This window comes from Gadus macrocephalus, chromosome 7 (genome assembly GCF_031168955.1).
Source record: "Gadus macrocephalus chromosome 7, ASM3116895v1".
NCBI lineage: Eukaryota > Metazoa > Chordata > Actinopteri > Gadiformes > Gadidae > Gadus > Gadus macrocephalus.
The window spans coordinates 13561014-13578931 of NC_082388.1; the positions used below are offsets into that span (position 1 = coordinate 13561014).

General features: G+C 46.4%; 1 protein-coding gene across 5 annotated transcripts; it reads left to right on the plus strand.

Annotated features, from left to right (window-relative positions):
• The first annotated feature begins 1597 nt into the window (after nt 1–1597).
• On the plus strand, nt 1598–17530 carry LOC132460812 (adhesion G-protein coupled receptor G2). 5 transcript variants are annotated; one of them, XM_060055692.1, is made up of 27 exons: nt 1598–1735; nt 2579–2676; nt 2987–3209; nt 3383–3408; nt 3753–3901; nt 4629–4859; nt 5046–5119; nt 5235–5302; nt 5819–5849; nt 5928–5950; nt 6334–6461; nt 6814–6943; nt 7797–7897; nt 8265–8469; nt 9136–9301; nt 10882–11040; nt 11504–11629; nt 11752–11797; nt 12081–12184; nt 12435–12556; nt 13752–14020; nt 15064–15169; nt 15500–15578; nt 15915–16116; nt 16479–16577; nt 17020–17184; nt 17320–17530. In XM_060055692.1, the coding sequence occupies exons 8-27, from the start codon at nt 5262–5264 to the stop codon at nt 17430–17432; spliced, it is 2415 nt and encodes an 804-aa protein (XP_059911675.1). In that variant the 5' UTR covers nt 1598–1735; nt 2579–2676; nt 2987–3209; nt 3383–3408; nt 3753–3901; nt 4629–4859; nt 5046–5119; nt 5235–5261; the 3' UTR covers nt 17433–17530. The 5 variants fall into 5 exon arrangements, with proteins under 5 accessions (XP_059911675.1, XP_059911678.1, XP_059911674.1 ...); XM_060055695.1 differs by lacking the exon at nt 1598–1735 and having other exon boundaries at nt 2471–2676; nt 17304–17530; XM_060055691.1 differs by lacking the exon at nt 1598–1735 and having other exon boundaries at nt 2471–2676.
• The last annotated feature ends 388 nt before the right edge of the window (nt 17531–17918 follow it).

Sequence of the window (17918 nt, forward strand, 5' to 3'; positions counted from 1 at the left end):
CAAGGAGAGCCTTTGGGGGAAGATGGCCGTCTTCTCTGAAGGCTGCACCCACTGGAGGCTGAGGCCGGAGGCATCCCTCCCGCCTCTGGAGGCGTTTACCGTCTGCATGCATGTTCAGTTCCAGGTATGTTCCCATGGGTCAGTCGAGGTCCACTGAGGTGATCATCAATGTATGTTCAGACTAGTAGCTGGCACCAGAACATGGTATCATTTGATAATGGGTTACATCAGGAATAGTAATAGGGATTTTATTGCTAATCTGTGTGTGGTATGAGAAAAATATAATAATCTCTCAATGTTCTGTAGACTTTTTGAACCGAATGTATTCCTATATTTGATATAGAGTAGCCCAGAGTTCAAACCAGGGGGCCATGATGCCTTACTGACATGGCAAACATTAGATCATATGCATTGGCCAAAAATGTAGATATGATCTTGCATAATACTTATTTTTATATCCCCTGTGTCCATTCATCCTTTTCATCACCCTCCTCCTCCACCTCCTCTTCCTCCTCCTCTTCCTCCTCCTGCTCCTCCTCTTCCTCCTGCTCCTCCTCCTCCTCCTCCTCCTCCACCTCCACCTCTTCCTCCTCCTCCTCCTCCTCCTCCACCTCCTCTTCCTCCTCCTGCTCCTCCTCTTCCTCCTCCTCCTCGTCCTCCACCTCCACCTCCTCCTCCTCCTCCTCCTCCTCATCGTGGTGTGTCAGGAGAAGGCCTCCTCCAGGTGGACTGCGTTCATGTATCATTCAGGTAGGTACGGGGATCAGCAGGGACCGCACCACTCTGGAAACATGTGGAACATTGTATTTATATTGAGTGTGGTTAACATAAGGTTTAGTGTGGGGGTTCAGCTACGCCATAGTTCTTTAAATGAACATGTCCCTACAACACAGAACATGGTGGATGAAAAGTAAGATCGGGAAATGCCTCAAAAAGTTCCCTTTTGAGCCAAACAGGAGATACAAGTTCTTGCAGAACCTAACATGAATCGATTCCACCCCCCCCACCCCCCGTAGCTGGAGGGCAGCGGGCGGAGCTCGGCTTGGGAGGGAGTGGTGAGCACCTGGTGGTCTGGATGTTTGGAAAGAAGTGGACTTCAGCCTCCACGGTACTGCTGGTGGGGGGATCGTGGCACGCCTTCTGCCTGACCGGGGCCCAGCGGAGCGGCCAACCCACGCTCTACGTGGACAGAGAGATGGTGGCCCTCGAGCCAGGTGTGTTGAAGACGAAGAGGACGTGATGCGTGTGGATGTACGGTATGGTCTCGTCGCTGTTTAGCTCCTTCGACTGTTCAAAGAGTTGGAGAGGGTTGCTGATGTTGGAATAGCTTTGATGTGTCAGCCCAAAAACTACAATGACACAATGAAGGGAGAGGCTTTGAGAGAAGAGGAAACACAACATTAATTGAAATGGTAAAATATGTAAAACTCCTCCCCCCCCCCCCTCCTCTCTCCTCCAGTGGTGGAGAGAACTGCAGACTTGCACCCCTACTGCTCTGGTAGAGCTCAGGAGGGAACCCTCACCCTGGGCTCCTCCCACTGTCGGTCACACGGGACGCTACACCCCGATGGCCGTCTGATTGGCAACCTGTCTCTGTTTCGCGTCTGGGACCGTGAGCGCACCGCACAGGAAGTGACCTCACTCTGCTGTACGGAGGGGGACCTGGTGAGGTGGGAGGCGGGGGCCTGGGCCTCTCCTGGCTGCCCTGAGCGTCCTGAGAGCCAGCTGCCCTGTGGTGAGCTGAAGGAACCATCACAATCCTGTCCAGTTCTTTTATGTCCTCCTCCCCTATTTGAGTTTTCTAACTCAAATAGGGCTTAAATTTCTTAAATTTTAAGACATTTATTTCTGTGTGTTTGTTTGTGTGTGTGTGTGTGTGTGTGTGTGTGTGTGTGTGTGTGTGTGTGTGTGTGTGTGTGTGTGTGTGTGTGTGTGTGTGTGTGTGTGTGTGTGTGTGTGTGTGTGTGCGTGCGTGCGTGTGTGTGTGACATTCAACCCAAGTTTGAATATCCTTGTTCTGTGTGCTCTTACCCAAGCTTGGCATGACGTTCATACTCTGTGACAAATATCATCTTTATGTGGAAAGAAGCGCCCCTTGATGTCCTCTGTCCACAGATTCAATATTGATGTTTCCCTGCTGTCCCAGGAATATACAAACATAAGGCGCTCTGCACCGTAATCGATAGCTCGTTGTTCCAGCAAAACCAAACCCTTGCCCTAACCCTAATGCTGTCTCTACAGTACAATGTCTACACATAACATGTCTGACAAAGTGACTGTTTTGCCCTAAGAACATACAGACATTAGTACCATTACATCCCATGATAACATGGAGCCGGATAGAACAGGAGAGAAAAGCAAAGCATCCTTAACCAGGCCACCTGAAACAGGGCCTGGCAATTCTCGTTATTAACCCGCTGTTGCAACAAATAATAAATGAGAAAAAAATGTAAATGGAAAGAAACATGCTTATGCACCAGCTACTCATTATTGTGGGGAGCTCCAAGGCGTAATCTTCCAAGGGTTACACAGATAAGAATCCAACCCGTCTCTCCAACCTGTGGTGTTTGGTGGTCAGAGTGGTCTAAGTATGAGGTCAGACTGAGGTTCCGGATAGGGTGTGACGACGGAGCCGTGACCGACCACTACAAAGCCCGGGACGCCGCTCACATCTGGGTATGGCCTCCGCTTTATGTACAGAACCTTAACCGTCATAATCCTCAGTGTTAACGGGTCAAAGGTCATCCCCAGGGTCCCTCTGTGCCCCTCCCCCCCCCCAACCCCATTAAGCTTATGATCAAACTGTACTAGGTTAGTTAGTATGATTCATATGTATAGGCTACAGACTAAAATATACACTATGTAATTGTTCTGCTACATTGAATTTTGTTTATTTGCAGTATTCCTACCTCGATGTGTTATGTTCAGACAGAGCAGGCTCTCTCCTTGATGTATGTGTTTCCTGTCTGCTTGTCTGTTGCTTCAGCTAAGAGACGTGCTGGCTTCCACCATCTATATAAACAGAGTGTCTGTGTCCCAACTGAATAAGTACGACCACACGTCCATCATGAAATTCTCTCAAATGCTTTGACATCTTACTTTGAAAAAGTATGTGTTTGAACTACGAATTGAACAAAGAATTGTAATAACACAGGTTACATGAACGAATTCTCCCTAACAGGTCGCTGTCTGAAGAAAGATCTAGAAAGGTAAAGAAACTGAAATATTTTAATTACTCTATAATAAGATTTTGAGACAGTAACATTTACTCACAAATGTTTAGATTGCATCTTTTGTTGTATCATATCACTATAATTTAGTCTAAATTATAAAGATAAACTGTTAAAAGGTGATCTCATTATTTTTTCCTTACATTCCTCAGGAGTGGTGGGCAGGTGATTTCAGCAGGTAAATGTTCTTTCAACAGTAGTACATCCCAATTCCCCATTTAGCAAAAAAAAAGAATATATATATATATATTTATGTTTTCACAAAGGTCTCTGTGAAACTAATCTGCCTTACGATTCGCCGCTAACAAACAACCAATCACTGAGTGTCGTGCAACGCATTCATGCGGACATTGAATGTTACGGGCAGATGTTGCAAGGTTCAAGCGATGTGTGTGGAAGTCGGACTTAAACCTGGTGGGGTCATGGGCCCAAACGGGATGAGGAAGCCTGCCGGCCATGGGAGTGTGTGTTGACAGACAGCGGGACTGAGAGCAGGGCTGTTGTGTGCCGGTCCTTGTGCAGGTTCCACTGCCTGGCCCACCTGAACGTGATCCCCTACCGGGACGTGGCCACGTTTCAGAGGGACATCCTCAGGCTCCTGAGAGCTTCGTACAACAAGACGGGGGTCCAGATACTGGCGGACAACGGCAGCATCTACACAACCCCTATCGGTAGAGCAGCAACACACGGACACAATCATACACATACTGTACATTATTCTATCCCATCCCATTCTCTGGTTTTGCACAAATGTTTGCCCTCAAAACACTACGTCATCCAGGCCTACACATCTTTACGTCAAGAAAAGGCATTTTTTGATAGTGGATGAGGCATTGTAGGTTTGGTAGAATGGAGAGGAATCTCAGTTGATCCAGTTTTATTGCTTTCTTCCATGACCAAGGCATGCTGCGTTTGTATGCCAATCAGTTTCATGTCTGGCAGCCAGCATGACTCCATGAACAGTGAATGATAACTCACAGGTCCCATCCAAAACAAAAACAAACAATACGTTTGAGGGAACAACATACTGGCTTTAGCATTGTTGTCCGAGGACCCAGTATTTCCACCTTCCACGCATGTTTCCTTAATCTCTGATGACATATCATGGTCATTTTATGATTTAGTCCAGTACATTTGTTAAACATCATACCTTTAACTTTTTACACTATGACATTTAATATGTGTGTTTTATGAATGTACTCGGAAGCTGCTGGTCGTAGGCTGAGTCCATCTGACCTGTGGCTGAACTGGTCCCTGGACCATGGAGAGGGCCTGTCCCTGGTGGACAAACGTCCACCCTGGAGAGTGTTTTCCCCTGGTGGACAGACAAACGTCCACCTTGCTTGCGGAGGTTTTACGGTATTTATCTAAGACTGGACTCTAACCTTTCCTCCTCAGAGGCCTTCCCCTGTGGCGCTCTACCTCTTCCGGAGACAAACTCTTCTCCCTCCACGACCAGCACTCTGAAGACCACACCGTCTGCTCCCACCTCCACCCCGACTTCCAGCACCCCCACCACTACACCCAGCAGCCAGCCCTTCAGCCCAGTGGCCACCAGTAGCTTCAGCGATGACCTGACCAGCACTTCTACCAGTCCAATACCAGTCACCACCTTGAATGCCCTGTCTGGTATGTACAATCATTTGTCCATCCATCTGTCCATCTATCTTTCTATTGATCCTTAATTATATTCCTAATGGTGAGAAATATTGGTTTCAATAATTACCTTGTGTAACGTACCAGTCTGGTCACGTTAGCCATCCGTCACACAGAGGAGGAACACTCAGTTCTCGTTCCGCTCTTTGTCCTTGGCAGAGCTGTATTTTGATGTCCAAGCAAACTTTTCTTTGGAAGGGGTCAGGAATCCTGAGGATTTTCTCCACACTTGGGTTTGTTGCAGAGTTATTCTTCTCAAATACGAAACTTTTCCGACCAAAAGTGCCTGATCTTCTTCCACTGTGGGAGTAACTAAAGAACAAATAAGAACTTCTCCGATGTCCACAGCTCAAGAACACACTTCCCGAGGACAGGATGAGCGTGCTGAACTTCAAGGTTCTTCTCAAGACCCTAAGGTAGGCAGGCAGGTAGACAGGTAGTCAGGTAGACAGGAAGGAGGGTACACAGGTAAGTATGTAGGCAGTTGGTGGGAAGGCAGGTAGACAGGTGGGCAGATAGACAGGTAGGTATGTAGGCAGTTGATAGGCTGGCAGGTAGACAGGTAGGTCGGTGTGTCGGTAGGTAGGAAGGTAGAGAGGTCAGAGAGGTCTAACTGGCAGATAGCCAGTTAGACCGGTAGGTAGGATGATGGATAGACAGGTAGGTAGGTAGACTGGTAGACAGGTAGGAAGGCCGACAGGTGGGTCGAAGGGTGGGTGATAGGTTGCTGACGATGTAGGTCATTATCAAGGTTGGAAGCTAGCATGGTGTGTAGGTGGTGGCTAGTTGGATGGGTTGGTAGGGTTAGGTCACTATAGATACATACATATACATACATTTATATATACATATATATATTCTAATCTGTAACCTCATAATCTATTTGCCATTTTGCAGATGAAAACACATACATAATTCATATTTTGTTTCAGAGATCAAGAAAATGTCTCAATCTCTGAAAGGGTAAGTAATGTAACTGACAATAGTACAACTCACTTTATGACTATGGTTTTCAATATTTAAGTGTTTTTACTTTTTCAGGCGATCTCCAATGGCACGTCAAGGTATGGGATTTATAACATTTAGAGCCCTTCTAAACATTTATTACCTCGGTGATAGATGAAAAATATGTCTGTGTACAATTATTCACTAAAATAGGAAATTCTTACCAAACCTTGAAAACAAAAGTTAAGGCAAAAAGCCATGATGGTTGACCACATGGAAAATACTACATCTGGAGAGTTGCTTGTCCGATTCCTTGAATCCTTTGAAAAGCGTTGATGTGTCTTTGTTCTTTATTTAGGATTGATGTAAGCTGACCAAACCCCTCCTCCTCCTCCTCCTCCCCCTCCTCCTCCTCCTCCTCCTCCTCCTCCTCCTCCTCCTCCTCCTCCTCCCCCTCCTCCTCCTCCTCCTCCTCCTCCTCCTCCTCCTCCTCCTCCCGCAGAGAGAGCTGTGTGTTTCAAGTCCGGGTGATGACGTCACCCTCCGACCCCGCTGAGGAGCTCCTGCGTCAGCTGCTGGAGACACCGTACAACAGCATGTTACAGCGGGACATTAACATCAGCCGTATCTGTAAGGCAGGATCAGCTCATACGTCGCGCACTCTGTGTGTGTGTGTGTGTGTGTGTGTGTGTGTGTGTGTGTGTGTATGTGTCCTTACTACGCGTGAGTCTCACTGTGTCCCGTGAAACACACAGCGCCTCCAGCCCCCCGTAGAACTCGTACATTCCTACGACCAAACCTCATCACTTGGTGAAGGTCACCAGATGCCACTGAAACTGTGACCTTTGGTGACTTTGGCCCGAATAGGTGTTAAAATCCCCGACCCACAACTGTAAATACAAGCACTGGCGTGGAGAACCAGCGTGAGGCGCTCAGTGCATCAGGGGAGGGGAAAGTGTCACTGTGTGTTTCTTCACTGCAGACATCGTGAAGTGTGAAGGGGTGAGCCACGAGACGGAGAAGGGGCTGTTCCGGTGGCCCACGACCAAGGCCCAGAGCAACGCCACCCTGCCCTGCCCGGGGAACGCCCAGCGCAACGCCACCCGCCATTGGTACTGGGGGGGGGGGGGGGGGGGGGGGGAACCACTAGTACTGAGGGCGGGGGGGGGGATAGCATTGGTACTAAATGGGGGGTGGGGGATAGACAGACAGACAGGAAGAAAGACAGGCAGACAGACAGATTGACAGAAAGATAGACAGACAGGCAGACGGACTAACCCACGGTGCTGATCCGACCAGCATGTCTGTCTGTCTATCAGAGCAGGCAGCAGGTGGCCCTTCGCTCCTTTGCAGCTGGTCAACCTTCCACCTTTACAGCCCCCACGCAGCCCGGTGGTGAGCCTTAATCTGTTTGCTCTCTGGTCTTCAGAGCCTCTGATCTTGTTGACCACAAGCAGAAGACACTAAAAAAGACATTAAGCCAACAAACATTGTAGCCATGTGTTTCCCTTGGCCAGAGGAAAGCCTTGTTAAAGACTGTGTGTTGACCTGTGGTATTGACTCACTGGGTTTATGACTCTAACCACTAGGCAGCAGCGAGGCTGAATCATAAAAAGGGATTTTTTTTATGATTCAATATTCAATATACAAAATAGAATTAGCTAACTCAAAAATCAATAGTCGAAACGCTTCCGTTAACCCTAACACACACGCACACAGACACACACACAGACACACACACACACACACACACACACACACACACACACACACACACACACACACACACACACACACACACACACACACACACACACACACACACACACACACACACACACACACACACACACACACACACACACACACACACACACACAGACACTGGGTTTGATTTGTTTGATTATGGACCGGACAAAACATCTGATATCAGATTCATCCAATCTTCCATATTATGACCAACAGTAAACTCTGCCTCAGCACTCATTGGTCGGCTCCAGACACCAATCAGTGCCTCCTAATGGTGGAAACTATTCCTGACCTGGACCACATAGACGTCACTCCTGGTGGGTCCACATGCTGCCCCCTCTACACATCCTTTACCATTCTGCTTTCAGGTTTTTCAATGAACAAAAAATATGATTAAATATGAAAAAAAATCTCAGCTGGTGCTTTTTATGGACCAGTGTATGTACCAAATGTATCATATAATGACATGTATTACTATAGCCTACATTACTGATCCCTGTGAGCTCATTTTAATCTGTGACCTGACTCAATCTGCCTGTCCTGTTTCTTTAAAAGTATACTCTATTAAAAAATAGGCTACAAACGACGACCCAATCTTACCCCACTGTTGTAGTTTTGTATGCTGTGCTCCACCAGATACAAGTATTTGCGTACTAAATGTTAATGACATATGTCATCCTCCAGAGAACAGCATGGACGTGGTGGAGTTGATCCAGCGGTTGCTTAGCGACCACTCCGAGCTGACCTATCCGGAGCTGATGACCGTGCTCAACAAGCTGAAGTCGGTGCTGAACGTCAGCCTGGTCACGCCGGAGCTCGCCCTCGCCCTCATCTCCATCATCTCCGAGATCCTGGAGTCGGACAGCGACCTGACGCCCTTCACCAACCTGTGAGGAACACCTCTCTCTCCCAGTTCACTGTGGGGTCACTTAGCAGACCCTGTGGCGCTAACTGGTCTTAACCAACCTGTGAGGACCCCCTCTCTGTCCCAATTCACTTTGGAGTCACTAAGCAGACCCTCAATATGCTGACTGGTCGTCACCAACCTGTGAGAACCACCTCTCTCTCCCAGTTCACTGTGGAGTCACTTAGCAGATAATTATGCTAAGCTAGTATGCTAAGTGACTTACAGGGACTTTATTTGTAGATGTTCTTAGGGAAGGGGTTCAAACCCAGAACCTCTCTGCTGGGACCCCCTGACTAGAACCTCCTGGGGGGTCTACATGGTTCAGTAAAACCTGCAACGTGCGATAGGTGACCTTTCTCGCAACCTGATCATCTGTTCAATGGAGCAAGAAAGGGAACCATTTTGTTTTTTCTCAAAATGTTTTTGTTCTCATAAAATAAAGGTAACAATTTAATATTCAGCTAGAGCAGCGAAAGAACACTGGAAATAAAATAGGAGAAGATAAATTAATAGTTATGTGTTTCCTCCCTCTGGGTTTATGGTTATCACACTGCTCACCGTTTAAATTAGTGGACACCACGGTGAGAAGAACAGCCCTGGGTCTTATTCACCTGAGATCTCCCATGCTGTTGTCTCCCTGCCCCCCAGGATCCTGGAGATCACGGCGGCAGTGGGGGACCACCTGCAGGGCCACAGCGGCTCCTTCAGCCTGGAGGCCCCAGCCCTGGCCCTGGCCGTGGTGGACCTCCCCAAGGGGCCCTTCAGCAGCCTCAGCTTCGGGGTCTCCTCCAGGCTGGGGGTCTTGAATCCAGAGGTACCACGATGAGGATGAAGATGAGGATAACAATAAGAGCTATATTATTATTATTAATATCCTGATATTGTTATTATATATATATATATGCATATAAATGTATACATGATATGATATATAGATCTATACATATATATATAGCCATTTAAAAGCTGCTTTAGGTAAGATGTGAGGGTTGTAAAGCGTCACAGAAGAAAACAGCGGAGATTGATTGATTAATACTTTAATAATCCCAGGGGGAAATTATTTTTGTCACAAACTCCAAATATACTTACACAAATATTAAGAATAAAATAAAATATAAAATATAATATTATATATATATATATATATATATAGAATATAAATATATATACATGCATAAAGATACAACCTAAGAAATACAAATATACAAACAACATAAATTTAAGGTCAATATAAATATATATATAACACTATATATACATACATATATATATACCCACATACACAAATATAGATATATACATATATAAAAGACAGCACTGTGCAAAAGTATTGTACAGTATTGTGCAAAAAGTGCAAGAATTATAGTCCTTGTTTGAGGTCAGAGATTACAGAGAGGGGGTGTCTGACTTTCTAAGGGAGGCGCTGTAAAGTTTAATGGCCACAGGCAGGATTGATTTCCTGTGGCGCTCTGTGGTGCATCTGGGTGAGAGGAATCTTCTGCTGAAGGTGCTCCTCTGCTGGGCCAGTGTGTCGTAGAGAGGGTGTGAGACATTGTCCAAGATGTACTGAAGCCTGGACAGCATCCTCCTCTCTGCCACGGTCGTCCGGGTGGCCAGTTCCTCCCCCACAACATCACCGGCCCTCCTGATCAGTTTATCAGTTTGTCAAGTCAGTTGGTGTCTGCAACCTTCATCACACTGCCCCAGCATGTGACAGCGAAGAAGATTGCACTGGCTACAACAGACTCATAGAACATCCTCAGCATCGTCCGGCAGATGTTAAAGGACCTCAGCCTGCTGAGGAAAAAGAGTCGGCTTTGGCCTTTTTTGTAGTAGTACAGTACACCCCCAGGTACTTGTATTCCTCAAAGAGAGTAAAGAGTTTGAGTCTTAACAACCCAAACAAATGCCCCCTCCCTCCTGTTCTCTGCCATTGACAAGCGCTGCATCTCCTGCCCCTGTGATTGACAGGTGAGGATTCCCTGGACCAAACAGGTAGCGCCGCCCTGATGGGTCAGAAATGAACCATGAAATGAGCCAAGAACGTTTGAAATGGTCTAAATCTAAATTGTCTTCTGCAGAAAACAATTCTCACATCGCGGTACACTCAATCATAGTTTACAGATGTCTTTGCCTATACACTCAATTAACTACAGCAACTTTATTATATATTTTTAATTAAAATAGTACGGTTATTATTATATACATATATTATACTATGTAAATAGTTTATTAACATACAGGACATTTTGAACCATAACAATAATGTATGAACATTTGCACCTTTCAGATTGCCATAACACCAATGATGTTGCAATAATACGATGACGCTTTAATGTGGGTAATCCTGTATACCGTCGGCTTACGTTCGTCCCGCGCTGGTCGTGTCTGCAGATACACATCAACACGGTTCCCTTCCTGGGCACCGTGGCCTTCATCTCTCTGCCATCTGCGCTGAACCAAAGCTTCCCCGAGCCAGACCCCCCCAGCCTGACCCCACCCAGGGTCCTGTTCCAGTTCTTTGGCAGCCAGAGGCTCTTCAAGGAGCCAGAGGTACGGCTCTATTTTAAATATGGGACGACGCTAAAGTGGGCTTTCTTCAGTTCTGTTCTTTTTCTGGCTTGGGCAGGATGAGAAATTCTCTTTAACACAACTGCCAACAAAGGGAGCACATGGGCGGCATGAGGCCCAGGAGGTAGCGCGGGCTGGCTGGTAACCAGGAGGTTGCCGGTTTGATCCCCAGCTCCTCCTAGCCGAGTGTTGAAGTGTCCCTGAGCCAGACACCCTATCCTCACTGCTCCCGACGAGCTGGCTGTCGCCTGGCATGGTTGACACCGCCGTCGGCGTGCGAATGTGTGCATGAGTGGGTGAATGTTAGCCGATATTATAAAGTGGTGTCCATTGTTTACTGGGAACACATATTGCCATGTCACTCTTCGCCGGTTTAGCATGTTGGTAACATAGCTAGCCGTTAGCCACAAGCCGCTTAACATCTGTATTGGGGTGATTCTGCCAGAGCACTAAGCGCCACCAAAGGCTCAACACGTTCGTGGTGGCGGCCAGCGTGACCAACGCCAGCCGTCCAATAACAGACCTGGACAAGGACGTGAAGATCATGCTCCACCATGTGGTGCCCAATCAGGTAGGTTCACCTCTAGGTCAGTGTTGATGACCCAGAGAATATCCCTGCAGTCGTAGTTGTTTGTTGATAGCTTGTATCTTAAACTTCTTAAACTGCAACAATGTTGTTTCCTTCTGTCAAAGCTCAACAGGAGCGTGCAGTGTGTCTACTGGGACTTCAACCGGAACAGTAGGTCTTTCTACCAATATATCTATATCTATATCTATATATATATGACATAATAGGAGTAATATTATAAATATCAACTACACTAAATAATGATGATAATAATTACATTTATGATTTTAGTTGAGATAAAGGTATATAATGGGTATATGTATAAATAATAGTGGTTGAAACATCTTCAATAGAATGATGTTTAGGTGTCATCAAGACGATGCATAAGTGCTGATTGGTCAGCTGATGAGGGTGATGATGAAGGACAGTGCTTCATCGTGTTTTCTGGGTGCAGGGGGGCGCGGCGGCTGGGACAGTCGCGGCTGCCGGACACACAACACCAGCGTTGACTACACCACCTGTCTGTGTGATCACCTCACACACTTTGGGGTGCTGCTGGTAGGTCACACGCCAGTCCCACACCAGTCACACACGAGTAACAAACAGGCAACACTCAAGTCACACACCAGTCCCACACCAGTCCCACACCAGTAACAAACAGGCAACACTCAAGTCACACACCAGTCCCACACCAGTCCCACACGAGTCACACGGCAGTCACACATCAATCACACACCCCGTTGAGCAGGAGGTACAGCACCTAACACCTCGTTGCTATTAAAGGGGTCACACAGTGTGTGTTTGTTAGGACGTTTCCCGGACAGAGCTGGACCCCCACGATGAGATGGTGCTGACCTTCATCACCTACGTGGGCTGCGGCGTGTCCTCACTCTTCCTGGGCGTCACCGTCCTCACATACACAGCCTTCGAGTAAGAGCTGCTTCTGGTCTTGGCTCAGAACCATCTGGTTCATTATGGTCACACTGGGTCTACTGTGGGGGGGGGGGGGGGGGTGAGGCATGGTAAGGCAGTGGCTAGGGTGTTCTGTTTGTTGACTCTCAGTCTAAAGGTTCTGTGTTCGATTCCCCCCATGTCTGCATCCTCCCTGTAGGCATCCTTAAGCACGATGCTCCGTATTAATGACATGGATCTGAGCTCACTGCAAGTCTCTTTGGGACTTCTTAATTTTCAATAAAATATGATTATATTAAATGATTATTATTATCTAGGAATAAGTGAGCCTAGATTCCAATAAAGCAGTCAATACATGACAACATCTATTCTTTACTTTCTGTAATAGGGTGTTTATATAAAAATATCACACTTTTTATTTATTTTTTCGCCACCACCCCTCTTCATTATGTTTAATGAAGCAATATATATATATATATATATATATATATATATATATATATATATATATACATATATATATATATATATATATATATATATATATATATATATACATATATATAGCATACACAATGTATTACATTCAGATCTATATACATTGCATTTACTATTTTCCGACCATAACAATTCACCCTGTAAGGTTCTGAATCCATATAAGGGGAGGGAGGATTATAGCCCCACAATAAAGTGTACCACATAACACACACAACGCGACAAGGTGAGAGACAGACAACAGACGACAGAGGAAAAGGATACAGGACGACATCAGAACTTGCAAAACGTGACTGGACAAGACAATTGACAAACACACTGGGATGGTATTAAAGATTGGGTGGAGCGATCTGTGGTTCACATTAAGTGGTCACGGTTAGGGTGTAGAAACGGGTTGGTCATGTTATGCGTGAGTGTGGAAGGTGTGTGCCTATGTGTATGTGTTAAGTGGTAGTTGCAGGGACAAAAGAAAAGGAAGAGGAAGAGAAAAATAAAATAAAAGGGGAAATATAAATAAATAAGCTTTACATGACGGAAGAGGGAGGTATGCAGGTGGTAATATACAAAAAAAAAAAAATATAAATATATATATGTATCACACACTAACACTTTTGTTACATTAGTCAAATAACTTATTCTCAATCTCAATCTCTAGCACCTCTTCTCACTACCCCTCCCAGATCCTCATCAAACTGTCTCTCTCGCCGCTCTCACCCAGGAAGCTGCGTCGTGACTACCCCTCCCAGATCCTCATCAACCTGTCTCTAGCGCTGCTCTCCCTCAACGTGGTGTTCCTGCTCAACTCCTGGCTGTCCTCCTTCGGCATGTACGGCCTGTGTGTGGGCGTGGCCAGCACCCTCCACTACTTCCTTTTGGCCTCATTCACCTGGATGGGCCTCGAGGCGGTCAACATGTACCTGGCCCTGGTCAAGGTCTTCAACGTCTACGTGCCCTCGTACATCCTAAAGTTCTGCATCCTTGGATGGGGTGAGCGAGTGTGTTTTAACACACACTCATGCAGTGTGTTATTCTGTCTGAATTTAAAATGTGTTTTTTAAATGCGGCACATGTAATATGTTGGTTATTAAGTTGCAGTGCGTTGAGCCTTCAGTGCGACTGCAGAAGAAGGTGATTAGTAATTAACAACACCTGTCTAATTATGTGCTGAGAGCCACACACCCTACACAAATACACAAATACTGAACTCAGGTTTTTGATGAATAAAGATAGGAGATGGCTTAGTGCCCTCTGTGCAAACTTTTGGCGTATTGGGAACGCCAGTATCTATGAATATGAAACACCCCAATGTCCTCCATCACCTCTGAGTGGGACTCATTTGCATATATTTGCATATCGGACTGTGGAAAACGGCTGTCTTCAAGGGATTTTTTTTTTTTTTTACTTTTGTGTTCAAATTACCATCTAAGAATCGTAGGAATGTGAAAAGTGCCCTCTGGTGACTCATAGCGGTGGTTATAAACTCATCTGGATAGTCGAAGGAATACTTCTGAGATGGAGAGAGGGCAACGCATGAGGCAAACATGCAATTTCACTATTAATCAGAAACTCTGGCTTTAAAGGAATATTTCACATGAATATTTCAGTCAATGACTGTTTGGGGTTTCACTGGAGCATGGCGGCCGGCTGGGCTTTGAGCTCAACTAGGCCATGCTGCAGTATGTGACACGTCTTTGCTCCCTCCATACTCCTGGTTGATCAAATATTGTAGGAATGGAAGACAATTTTTATGGGAGATGATGGTTGCAATGGTTATGTCATCTTTTTAAAGTAAAAATACATTTGAAAAATGAAATTATGGTAAGGTCGTTCAATTTGACTCCTGACTGAATGTGGAGGTTAGCTACATTATAATGAACTTAGTTGAATTTTATTATCATTATGTTTCATTATAGTGTGGCTAGCTGCATTATATTCTCATTACATTATATTATATTGAGGTTAGCTGCATTACATTATCTGATACATTATACTGAGGCTAGCTACATTACATTAACATTACATTATCGTAGGTATTCCCCTGGTGGTCTGCGTGCTGGTGCTGGTGCTGAACAGAGATGCATACAGCAGCCACCTCTATACTGACACCAGGGCAGACGTGAAGATGCTGTCTGGATTGTGAGTTTCTACACAACACATCATACACTTTATTCATCCCAGACTGGAGGTTTGAGGAGAACTATGATGGGATGACATGAAGATAAAAATGCAACTTAATGTTTGCTTAGAAAAAAGTGTATTCTCCATTAAATAAAGTGGTATGTCACAATAATTGAACGGATATTTAAACAAATTAAATGGGTTATTAAATAAAGTGCCACACTAATGTACAGCAAATAAAAGATAAAGATCACCTAATTTGTGTGTTTTGAGCATTCCAAGCTTTTACTGGTTGTGGCATTGCCCAGCCGTTACCCATACTGTCAACTACCTCTTCTGTCCAACCAGCTGCTGGATCCAGGATGACATGACCTTCTACGTGACCGTGGTGGGCTACGTGGGTCTGGTGCTGCTCTTCAACATAGCGGTAACACACACGTCTTGATCTTCACAACAGCCCTCCAATCAGAACATTCTCCAATCAGACTCTCTCTCCGCAGTTGTGTGGGGTGGTGCTGGTCTCTCTCTCTCTCTCTCTGCAGGTGTTTGGGGTGGTGCTGATCTCTCTCTCTCTCTCTGCAGGTATTTCGAGTGGTGCTGTTCTCTCTGCAGATGTTTGGGGTGGTGTTAATGTCTCTCTCTCTGCAGGTGTTTGGGGGTGGTGTTAATGTCTCTCTCTCTCTGCAGGTGTTTTGGGGTGGTGTTAATGTCTCTCTCTCTCTGCAGGTGTTTGGGGGTGGTGTTAATGTCTCTCCCTCTGCAGGTGTTTGGGGTGGTGCTGATGCAGATCCGTCGCATGCGGGCCAACCGGCCAGCGGGCATCAGCGGCGGTCTGCTGAGGGACCTGAAGGGCGTGGCCAGCCTCACCCTGCTCCTGGGACTCACCTGGACCTTTGGGTTCCTCACCTGGGGCCCCGCCCGGGTGCCGCTGCTCTACCTGTTCTCCGCGCTCAACAGCCTGCAAGGTCCGTCCCTCCCCCCTCCCTCCCTCCCAGACCCTGGGAGGGAGGGAGTGGGGACACGTAACAAGCTTTGTTGTAAAGGATCACGACAGAGAGGTGGTGTACCTCCAGCAATGCTGAGAACGTACGCCGCGACCTCGGTTAGGACGCTCTGGAAAAGCGTTATTGTGTGTTCTTCATCTGAGGAGCATTCAACTTGTGTGGCGTTTGTATTTTGGTCGTTCAGCCCTTGTGTTCTTGTGCACCCACAACATTGTTGATTTTTAGGAAATACATACAAACAGCAATAACTTAATAATTTATGTAAAAAAAGGCTCTTTCATGTTTAATTCATTTGCTGTTTTGGTTTCTCATTTCCATTCCAGGGCTGTTTATTTTTATCTTCCACTGCCTGATGAGGGAGAACGTCCGCAGGCAGTGGAGGATGCATCTGTGCGGCTGCCTTCGCCTGGAGGATGACTCTGGTACCCCGATAACATTACACTGTCTCAGCCTGGAGGTTGAAACGACACACAAAGCACTTTGAGCTGCATGACATTGTTTTGAATATGCTTTCCAAATGTATGATATTATTATTACTACTTTGGTAGCAGTCACACATCATACTGAAGCAAAGTAATCAGCGGTGAGTTGACAAAAGACGTATGGTGATAGTTGGGTAATAGGATGGTGATAGTTTGGTGAACTAGGCCTGAGGAACGCAGGATGGGCTCCCGCTATCCTTTTTAGGGTTAGGGAAGAGACTGACAAAATACAGACGTAATGTTGTTTTTATGTACCTTTTAACCAGTGTGTATTTGTATTTTTTTAACCAGTCTATCTGGTTTCACTGGTGTGTATCCCCGTTTAGTTTAGTTTCCCCAGTGTGTGTGTGTTTGACCATTGTCTGTGTTTGGTCCTGCTCAGAGTGGAGCCACACGGTGTCAGTGGGGGCCGGTCGGTCCAACCCCATCCCGACGGCGCCTCTAGACCAGTCCTTCCACTCGGTCAAGTCCAGCGCCTCCAACAGCACCTCCAGCACCTCCGCCTCCTCAGAGAAGAGCGACCCCTCCACCCGGAGGCCCCACCTGGGTAGGCAGGTCCTACGGGGAACCCCCGGGGGGTCTCCAGAGATCCACCAGACCCGTATCCTTCTCCCCCTAACAGACTACGTGACGGTACCCGAGCTCTGACCTTTCTCGTTGATGTAGCGTCCCTCTCTTCCAGCGCTGCTGGTGAACGGTTTGGCGTTTCCGCGGGCCCAAGCCGGCTGCTCTCATTCTGAGCCCCACAGACCCGTCGCGCCGGACGGACCCTTCGCCAGCCCACCTCCTCCGTAGGCCTCCAGGCTTACACTCTAGAAATGTCCAGCTGTGGAGCCGATTCATGTTTGATCGCAGCTATTGCAATAAAGCTTCGATGCCAGATCTTACTGTTAGCATTGCATTCAAATGTTTGTCATTTTTACAAGTCATAGTAAGAGTCATGGTTGTAAGCACGTAGGCAATTTTTATGGATACCTGCTTGGCCATGGACCACGTGGACCACGTCCGCTAGGCACTTGCAATTCAACATCGATGAGATATTGAATGACCATGTGCATAGTTAGGCTGTTGAATATCACTAGTTCATACACAAATAGCAATGAATTTGGTTGCCAGGCAACAGGTCGGCGAGATATTGCTCTCGGGAAAATTAAATCAGAAAAAAACCAAGACTGATTATGAATGCGAGCATATCTTGAAGGCCCTGTGATCTTTCCCGTTCTCGGTTTAAACATGAACCAGACGTGTCCTTGAGAGGCAGGCTCCATGTGATCATTCCAA

Excerpts from the sequence above, each read along its gene's own strand:
- LOC132460812 (XM_060055692.1), top strand. The coding sequence starts at position 5,262 with ATGAGCGTGCTGAACTTCAAGGTTCTTCTCAAGACCCTAAG. Across the intron at positions 6,944-7,796 it reads CGCAACGCCACCCGCCATTG|TAAACTCTGCCTCAGCACTC; the intron begins GTACTGGGGGGG and ends TATGACCAACAG. Across the intron at positions 11,630-11,751 it reads ACCATGTGGTGCCCAATCAG|CTCAACAGGAGCGTGCAGTG; the intron begins GTAGGTTCACCT and ends CTTCTGTCAAAG.